The sequence below is a fragment of the Elgaria multicarinata genome, chromosome 5 (genome assembly GCF_023053635.1).
Source record: "Elgaria multicarinata webbii isolate HBS135686 ecotype San Diego chromosome 5, rElgMul1.1.pri, whole genome shotgun sequence".
NCBI classification, from domain to species: domain Eukaryota; kingdom Metazoa; phylum Chordata; class Lepidosauria; order Squamata; family Anguidae; genus Elgaria; species Elgaria multicarinata.
In genome coordinates, this window is record NC_086175.1 from 137,295,248 (window position 1) to 137,305,557 (window position 10,310).

General features: G+C 46.2%; 2 protein-coding genes across 2 annotated transcripts; one reads left to right on the forward strand and one right to left on the reverse strand.

The window, feature by feature from the left end:
- Positions 1-1,504: 1,504 nt before the first annotated feature.
- LOC134399705 (olfactory receptor 51L1-like) lies at positions 1,505-2,464 on the reverse strand. The gene has a single exon (XM_063127791.1). It carries the CDS (start codon positions 2,462-2,464, stop codon positions 1,505-1,507), a length of 960 nt encoding a protein of 319 aa, XP_062983861.1.
- Positions 2,465-9,083: 6,619 nt separating this feature from the next.
- Positions 9,084-10,043, forward strand: LOC134399793 (olfactory receptor 51G1-like). Its single transcript, XM_063127893.1, has one exon. The coding sequence runs from the start codon at positions 9,084-9,086 to the stop codon at positions 10,041-10,043; it is 960 nt and encodes a 319-aa protein (XP_062983963.1).
- The last annotated feature ends 267 nt before the right edge of the window (positions 10,044-10,310 follow it).

Genomic DNA, 10,310 nt, shown 5'->3' on the forward strand with positions numbered 1-10,310 from the left:
AATGATAGTAAGAATCCGTGTCCGGGAGGCAGTTTTGGAAACGACAGTAGAGAACGGAACCCTACGGCGGCAGCCATATTGAGATATAGTCAGAGCTGCACCCTTTTAAATGAAGTGTGTCTGTCTCACACATCAGTCTCTTTTGACATAATCTTATAACTTTTGCAGCCCTGTGGGGAAGTCTCCCCAGCCTGCTCCTTGAAGTAACAGCCAGAGACACTATTGCCTCACAACTGGAACTGTTCGTAGGTAAATGCTCCAGCCCATGGCAGTGAGAAACGTGCAGTGGAGTGGAGGTGGTCTTCAGGTAGCAGGTGATGGAGCAGAGGAATGGTGGAAGCTGCCTGGTCCAGAGTCAGACTCTTGGTCCATCTGGCCCAGTATTGTTGACCCTGGCTGGCAGCAGCAATGGCTCTCCAGAGTTTCAGACAGGATAAAGGTTGCCTTCTTACTTATAAAACATCTTAATCCTGATCAATACTTTAATAATAATAATAATAATAATAATGAACAACAGTTAACCTGAATAGCTCTTTGTTTCTTATTCTTATAGCCTTAACGTAATAAACTTATCTTTCACACAAATCAGGTTTGTCACCCGTCCATCACCTGAATATAACTTGTAAGTTTATTCATAATGGCCAAACCCACATTTTACCAACCATTCCATTAGTACTTTGACTTTCTTTTGCTTTCTGTATGTAGCACAAATTATTCCTGCAGCAGCAACTGTATGAAGTAAGAGTTCTTTTTCCCTAGTTACAAAAGCTCTTCAAATATGATAATAAATACAATCTAGGATCGATAGGCACATTTGTTTCTAGTATTTCATTCATCATTGGGATTATTTTTCTCCAGAAATATTTTGTCTTCTCCAGCAGCAATGTAAAATCTATCACATTTCAGTTTTGCGTTTTAAGACTGTTGTTTCAATTGATGTCTGCTTTCAATGGTGTTGTACAGTACTTTAGGGGTGGTAGCCGAAAAATAGGATAGAAATTTAGTAAGAAAATAAATGAACAAGTCAATCAAAGCTAAATGGAGCCCAGCCAAAGAATTCCTGGTGGAAACTTGTGTTGGGGTGAATTTTCTCCACAGAGGAAAGAAAGGACTTTATAGAATTAAAGTGCTTGGCAGATTTGTCTCTGGACTGCAGCAGGTGTTTGGTCTACGTGCAGTTTGGTCTACTGGCAGTTTGGCTTACGTGCAAGACCTGGAGTAGAGACAATTGGTTAATTGAGCCAAAAGGGAAAGTATTTAAGATGTCCCTGTTTAAAGGCATCTTGTTGTCATTGTCAATGTCAGTGAAGTATGCTGTACATATCTATGACCATATGTAAAGGAAAGTTTGTTTCAGTAAAGTTTCTTACTGACAAAATCTAAGTGAGTATTGTTTTCTTCCTCAGTAAGACTCTCAAGTCAGTAACTTAGTGCTTCCAGCTATTCGCGGTTACTACGCACTCTGCAAATTATTCAATACCACGACAACTTGAAGTTTCTGTAGTTACCGTAAACGGGGGGTCCTTTTCTTACCAAAAGTCCTGAGGATGCACTTCCGAATTGGCTGGGTTTTCAGGCTGTACACAATGGGATTGAGGACAGGTGGGATGAGGAGGTAGACATCAGCCATGAGAATATGGGCAACAGGAGAAATGTGCCTGCCAAACCGGTGTATCATGGACACCCCGATCACAGGAATGAAGAAGATTAAGACGACGCAGATATGGGAGATGCAGGTGTTGAAAGCCTTGAGCTGCTCTTCCCTGGAGGCAATGACTGCGATAGTCTTGATGATCTTTAGGTATGACAAGAGAATGAGCAGCGAGTCAATGACCAATGTGGAAAGGACGACGCACAAGCCGTAGATGCTGTTTACTCTGGAATCCGAGCAAGAGAGCTTCAGCACATCTTGATGCAAGCAAAAAGAGTGGGAAAGCAGGTTGCTCCTACAGTACCTGTACCTCCTGAGCAGCCATGGTGTTGGGAACACGATGCCCGAAGCCCTTGCGATGATAGCTAGAGCAATCTTGACTAACATGGAATTAGTCAAGATGCTGGTGTATTTCAGTGGGCTGCAGATAGCCACGTAGCGGTCAAAGGCCATGGCCAGGAGCACCGAGGACTCCATGAAGGAGAAGGTGTGGATAAAGAACAGCTGTGCAGCACAGGCGTTGAAGTCAATTTCCCTCCTGTTGAACCAGAAGAGGCCCAACACCGTGGGCAACGTGGAGACAGACAAGCCCAAGTCAGTGATGGCCAACATGGAAAGAAAGACATACATGGGCTCATGAAGGCTTGGGTTGGCTTTGATGACAAAGAGGATAGTACCGTTACCCAAGAATGCAATGAGATAGATAGAGAAGAATGGGACAGAGATCCAGTGATGATACATCTCCAGCCCAGGGAATCCCATCAACGTGAACGTTGGGTGACTGAAGCCACTGCTGTTGCTCAAAGGGGACATGATCTAGAATCCTATTGGAATCTACTTACAGACTGGATTGGAGAAAGAATCCCTGAGAAGAAAATACGTCACAACTTTGAATTCATTTTAAAGTAGCCCAGCAGCAAACCACTTCTTCATGGTTTCAGCTATTGGGTGGTATAAACATGCAATAAATAAATAAATGAAAAGCAGGTGCTCAAGGGAAATGACGGGAAATGACCCTAAAGCATCTATCAGGGATGTTTTAAGGTGGATTCCTGCATTGAGCAGAGGGTTGGACTCAATGGCCTTGTAGGCCCTTTCCAACTCTGCTATTCTATGATTCTATTATTCTATGAAGGGTGATGGTGGCCATCACTATCACGCCTTGCTGCTTATGAGCTTCTCTGGTAGAAAGCAACATGCAGAGAAGAGGGAAAGAGAAGTTTGTCAATAACTCCCTCAATTTCTATTCCTGTCACCAGTCGTTCCACCCCTCCCTGTCCCCATCTTGCAACCTTATCTTCCTATGCTTCTCAATATACACCCTGTCAAATAAAGCCCCGGGGCCAAAGCAGCACTACACTTCCCTCAATATTGCTCTCCCAGGCAGAACCAGGCCACCTGCAGCTGAGATTAGCAATGTTAAGGTCTGCAGGCGATTCTCTTCTCAGATCTCCCGTGTCACTGATCTAACGTGGCCCTGAGTCAACGGCCCCTGAATTAGAATCTCTGGTTTTGCTTTCAAGGAGATATTTATTTTGAGTCAATACCTTTGGGGTTAAGGGCAGGCAAGCGCCGCTGACTCCACCACTGCACACTTCAGTGGACCGTTACACAGAGAAGAAGAGTGAGCTTTCACACCAGTTGAGGAAGCAGGTGTGTTGGAAAATCTAGCATGTCTTGTACAGAGTCTCTCTGTGTTGCCTGCAACCCATCTTTCCTGCTGATTTCCCTGAGGCATGGTACTGTGCAGGGCATCTTCCTGGAACCCTGGAGAGGGCCAGTTGGACACTGCAGGGACACCGGGATTGTCCCGGCATGGCATGCCATCCAGCTGCCAAAGGGATGAGTTTTTATCATGTCACAGGAAGCCCTTAAGGGAGGCATCATTTAATTAATGGGGGGGGGGCAAAGGTAGTGCACGACTAGTTTCAAGCTGGCATCGTGCCCAGGAGAGGCCTTAGGGGACAGCAAGGCTTGGAAGAGCCATTCTGATCTGAAGAACACCCTGGTGGGCACTTGGGTAGAGGATTTCACAGAATCATAGAAGAGTTGGAAGGGGCCTACAAGGCCATCGAGTCCAACTCCCTGCTCAATGCAGGAATTCACCCTACAGCATACTTGACAGATGGTTGACCAGCTGCCTCTTGAATGTCTCTAGTGTGGGAGAGCCCACAACCTCCCTAGGTAACTGATTCTATTGTCATACTACTCTGTCAGGAAGTGTTAGAACAGAGGCGACTTCCTCCCAGTAAGACAGGGCTGTGTTATTGACATGGCTGTGAGATGGGAAACAAAGGCTCCTTGATCTCATTGGGGCAGCCCCACCCCTTGACCCAGTCACTGCCAGGTCACAGAAATAGGCATGCTCAGGATTTAATGCAAGGGGACGGGGCACGCTGCCAGCTGACCTGCTCGGGAGCAGTGCCTAAGAAAAGAAGACACATTCAAAGTAGGGTGACCCTATGGAAAGGAGGACCGGACTCCTGTACTTTTAACAGTTGTATAGAAAGGGGAATTTCAGCAGGTGTCATTTGTATGCATGCAGCACCTGGCGAAACTCCCTCTCCATCGTAACAGTTAAAGCTGCAGGAGCCCTGCCCTCTTTTGTATTTGGTCATTCTAGTATAGCTCCTGCAGCTTTAACTGTTGCGATGAAGAGGGAATTTCACCAGGTGCTGCATGCATACAAATGACACCTGCTGAAATTCCCCTTTCTATACAACTGTTAAAAGTACAGGAGTCCGGTCCTCCTTTCCATAGGGTCACCCTAAAGTACTTTTCAAAAACGGGCCTTTTCCCAAGGGAAGCGGCGAGATGGCGGCAGATTTGCAACAGCGTCATCTGTTGCCAGCAACCTCGATGGGATCTCCCTTTAAATCAATGGTGGTGTAGGTTTTGAACTGAGCTTGGAAACAAAGCTGGAGCCAGTGAAGTTCTTTCAAAAACAGTGAGATCTGACCCTGTCCCCCGGCAGCAGTCCCCTAGCAGCTGCATTTCCACTCACTGCAGTTTCAAACTGTCTGCAAAGGCAGCCCCACCAGAAGCACCTTGCAGTACCCTGTGGAGGGACCCTTCTTTTCAACCCAGGAGCTTGTGGGCGCCTGGCTTTCTCGGAGTAGCTCCAGTGGCCGTGTGACTGAAGCAAGGTGTCCTGACAATCTGTGTGCACAACAATCCCATGGGTCAATCACAGTCATTTTTATTTTAGAGAGGCCAAACTGAGGCTGAGAGGTTCCACGATTAGACTTGTGCCAGACCACCACCACCACCCATCCACACTCAGCCCCGGGCAGAGGTGGGACTTGAAACCAGCTGGCCGTTATCAGGTTTTGGAAACGGAATACAGCTGCGCTTTTGCTTCAACTGTTGTAATTACAGCTGGGTTTTGTGATAGGCGCACAGGCAACAACAGCCTTGGGGTCCCCGTGCAATGGCACGAAGCGCCTTCCTGTTCTCACACGTCCAGCTCTGCAATTCCCAAGGGATGGATGGATTCCCTGCGTGTTCTATAAAGATGGCCTCACGCAGACCCAAGCGCTTGTCTGCTTGGAAAGGGCACGGCGCCAGCTGCGCCTCTCACCGCAGGACATGGGTAAGTTGTCCGGCTGTGTGTTGCAGCACGGCAGCGCAGGCAACCTTGCCATGGTTCCTGGAGAGCAGGTTGACTCTCAGTGTCACTTTTATTGTGCAGATTAGATTCATTTTTGCCCCAGAGGTCTTTGTGTTCTTCTTGGTGTTGTTTATTGGTGTTGTTTATTCGTTCAGTCGCCTCCGACTCTTCGTGACTTCATGGACCAGCCCACGCCAGAGCTTTCTGTCGGCCGTTCTTCTTTAAGCATCCTTAATCTGCCATCTCGTGCTTTTTCTGAACCTCGCAAGACTTTTGCAACGGCCGGGATAACAGATTGCCTAACACACAACGTCTTATGACTGTCTCCATCTCTCATAAAGAGATATTGAGAATATGAGTAGAAATCGTTTTGATTCTAGCAGAACTTTCACCCCTTCCCTCTTCGCCTACTATCATTAACCAAAGTGACAAACAAAATGAACTTTTTGCCCACCTAAATTTGGGGTGTGGTGTGGGGGAATATGCTGCAGCTAAGGAGTTTGAGGGAAGGATAGTTGGATAGGTAGCAAAATATCACATGCTTATGTTTTCAGCTTATGATATAAATCAGTGCGCCTGTTCAGACAACACATTAAGCCATGGTTAGGCAGCTAACCCTTTTGCAGCAAATAGTGAGCATGTTTAGAATCATAGAATAGTCGAGTTGGAAGGGGCCTACAACGCCATCAAGTCCAACCCCCTGCTCAATGCAGGAATCCACCCTAAAGCATCCCTGACAGATGGTTGTCCAACTGCCTCTAGGGTGGGAGAGCCCACAACGTCCCTAGGTAACTGGTTCCATTGTCGTACTGCTCTAACTGTCAGTAAGTTTTTTCCTGATGTCCAGCTGGAATCTGGCTTCCTGTAACTTGAGCCCATTATTCCTTGTCCTGCACTCTGGGAGGATCGAGAAGAGATCCTGGCCCTCCTCTGTTGACAACCTTTCAAGTATTTGAAGAGTGCTATCATGTCTCCCCTCAATCTTCTCTTCTCCAGCTTATGTAGCCACCATGGTTAGGAATGGTTCTCATGACATGCTAAGTCATTATTCATATGACACGCTAAGCCACAATGTTTAGCATATCATCTAAACAGGGTCTGTGAAGATGAGATGAAATATTCTGAGGAGTGAATAGAATTCAAAGCAGTTCATGGATAAAGCAGCCCAAAGACAAGAGCGGTCTTTTTAAAAAAAAGAAGAAAAAAAAGGTGCAGGGAAGTCAGTTAAGACCTAAAATCAAGTATCTTGTTTTTTCGAACCTAATGGAAATCTGTTGAGACGTATTGTTTAGAAGAGATGAAATAGATATATTACTCCCAGATCAGGGTTAGGAATTTAGGTAAAACTAATAGTCCATAGTTGGAGTGATGACCTTACATTTCTCTCTTTGTTTAAGCAACATGTGTCAGCTCATCAGGAATTATATAAATATTAGGGACAGAGCGGAAAGATTTCAGGAACAAAACAGTTGTACTCATCTTGACTTTTCTTCTTCATTGGGGCAGCTCAGAAATATCACGTGGGCAAGACCTTTTCTCGCTCCTGAAACAATTAAGAGAAAGCTTTTTTTTTTACTGTGTTTTGTTCGTTACATCCACCACGACCTGGCATTTGTGTTAAAGCAGCTTGCATGGGCAGGGTCTACGCTATTGCTTTTAAAACGGTTTATAAAGTCATGACAATTGTTGGGGCCCGGGACAGTCAGTTTTCAAAACATTTTCAAGGTGTCATATCCTACTTGGTGTAGATCTGGCCATGGTCACACTAGGTTGCTCCTGCTTGAAAAGCTGTGCTTAACTAAGCGAAATGAGAAGCTCTGCAGTTTAAAAAGTCAGATCCTCTCTGGCTCTCCGCTTCCCCCCGCCCCCGCCCCCCCGCCTCGGCTGCAGAGACAAGGTTAAAACGGTGGACTTCGCCAGCTGAAGAGAATTCAGTTCAACAGAGGTTGTGCAGGAAAACAACTCATTAGATAGATTGTGCCCATTCTGAGCAGGTTCTCAATGACCGGCATAACATATTTATTTCATAGAATAGCAAAGTTGGAAGGGACCTACATGGCCATCGAGTCCAACCCCCTGCTCAATGCAGGAATCCACCCTAAAGCATCCATGACAGAGGGTTGTCCAGCTGCCTCTTGAAGGCCTCTAGTGTAGGAGAGCCCACAACCTCCCTAGGTAACTGGTTCCATTGTCGTACTGCTCTAACAGTCAGGAAGTTTTTCCTGATGTCCAGCTGGAATCTGGCTTCCTTTAACTTGAGCCCGTTATTCCATGTCCTGCACTCTGGGAGGATAGAGAAGAGATCCTGGCCCTCCTCTGTGTGACAACCTTTCAAGTATTTGAAGAGTGCTCTCATGTCTCCCCTCCATCTTCTCTTCTCCAGGCTAAACATGCCCAGTTCTTTCAGTCTCTCTTCATAGGGCTTTGAAGATATTTCATATATATATATCCCACCTTTCTTCCAAGGAGCTCAAGGTGGCTTATATGGTCCTCCTCCTCCTCTCCATTTTATACTCATAACAACCCTGTGAGGTCGGTTAGGTTGAGAATCAGTGACTGCACCAAAGTCTCCGAGTGAGCTTCATGGCTGAGCAGGGACTAGAACCCAGATCTCCTGAGTCCTGGTCCACATCCTAGCTATAGATTCATAGAATCATAGAATAGCAGAGTTGGAAGGGGCCTACAAGGCCATCAAGTCCAACCCCCTGTTCAGTGCAGGAATCTACCTTAAAGCATCCCTGACAGGTGGCTCTGCCCAGCTGCCTCTTGAAGGCCTCTAGGGTGAGAGAGCCCACAACACCACACCTGCTCTCTAGCTTCTGGTCCTTCCTCCAGCCATGATTAGCAGAAACCCATGTTTAAAGATGCCTTGTACCAATAATCCATCTAATTCAGTAACTTCTATTCTGTCTGGCAGAGAGAAAAAGAGAAAGAAAGAGTTATTAGCATAGTTTCTTACTCATTTACACAGTTTATTTCGGTCACAGTTCACTTTTCATTCTGCTTCTTTTAAAAATCTATTTTAAGGTGTTTTATTCTGGTTTTATTTTATCTTGTACACCGCTCCAAAGTTTGAATGGGGAGCGGTATATAAATATTGTAAATAAAATAAATAAAGGACAGCCATCCTGGATCAGATCTAGTCCAGCACTCTGATCACACAATGGCCAACCCGCTGTCAATCAGGGACCCACAATGTGTCCTGATGCAGAATTTGCATTTAAAGACACACGGAGAGTGTAGACAGTTTTTGTGGCCAAAAGCGGGTCGATTGTTTTCAGAGTAAATTGGGTGGTTGAAATAGCGGGAAGCATTTTAGCATGACAGCAAGTGGAGCACTTAATGAGGTTGTTGAAGTGGGCGTAAAAAGAGCATGAATCGGCCACGATGCTCCTTCACCTGACGGGTTTCCCTCCTCCCACTTTCTTCTCCTCATCAACAATGATCAAACACTAGCATAAAAAGTGCCAGGAGGGCTCAAAGGCAACGGAAGCTGCAGGAGGCTGAGGCTGGATTAGCAGCTGTTCCACAGTCCCACCATTTTCCCGTTGCATCACATCTTCTTGAGCCGACACTGTAGGATACTAACTTTGCACTAATTCAAGGCAGCTTACAATAGGCCCATAGAAACACTAACATCATGTAAAGAAGCATAAAACAACCTAAAACTATTAAAACAGCATCAAGAAACCCAAACCATCAATGACTGCCAGGAATTGGTTTGTTTCCACCACCACCCCAGAATTCTGCAATAAAATCTGTTTTTCATTATAGGTTTAAATAGTTTTAAAGCTCTAAAGTGAAGCAGAACTGATTTTCAAGATGCATCTATCTCCTTCGGAGAACAAAACTTTCAACCCCAGCACCTTCCTCCTGACGGGCTTCCCAGGCCTAGAATATGCCCATCGCTGGATTTCTCTCCCCTTTTGCATCATCTACCTGACTGTGATCTTGGGGAATTCCACCATACTCCATGTCATAAGGACAGATGCAAGCTTGCACGAGCCCATGTATTATTTCCTGGCCATGTTGGCCCTGACCGACCTGAGCTTGTGCCTCACCACTTTGCCCACAGTGCTGGGCATATTTTGGTTCAGTTCTCGTGAAATCACCTTCAGCGCCTGCTTCACCCAGCTCTTCTTCATCCACTCCCTGTCTCTGGTAGAATCAGCCGTGCTCTTGTCTATGGCTTTTGACCGGTTCGTGGCCATCTGTAACCCGCTGAGATACGGCTCCATCTTGACCACACAGAGGATTGTGAGAATAGGGCTGGCCTTTGTGTTCCGGAGCTTCTCTCTGATTTGCCCTTTGCCCTTCCTCCTCCGCCGTTTCCATTACTGCCGGACCAACGTCCTCTCCCACTCCTACTGCTTGCACCTGGAGATTATGAAGCTGGCCTGCTCCGATATCATCATCAACCACATCTACGGGTTGACCGTTGTGGCCTTCACGGTAGGCACTGACTCGCTCCTGATCCTCCTCTCGTACATTTTCATCCTGAAAACAGTGCTGAGCATTGCCTCCAGAGAGGAGCGCCTCAAGGCCTTCAACACGTGCATCTCACACGTCTGTGCTGTCCTGTTGTTCTACGTGCCCATGATTGGCCTGTCTTTGATACATCGCTTTGGGGAACGTGCCCCACACATTATCCACATACTCATGTCCTACGTCTACTTGCTGGCGCCTCCTCTAATGAATCCCATTGTGTACAGCATCAAAACGAAGCAGATCCGGCAACGGATACTCAAGAAACTCTGCTCTGTGAAGTTTATCCAGTCATAGGACAAAACATGGGTTGCAAATTTTCCCTCTTCAGAAAAAACCCCGAAATATTAAAATCAGAATACATTATACAGAGCAAGTAACTTTGTGTGTGTGTGCATATGAGAGAGAGAGAGAGAGAGAGAGAGAGAGAGAGAGAGAGAGAGAGAGAGAGAGATTTGTGCTTTCCAAAGTTGCACAGGGTCCCAAGGTGCAGGCCCTTCTGCAGACTTTCACCCCTGTTTTGCAACAGTCTTTTATAATCTCTGGACAGTGTGGTGGCAAGGA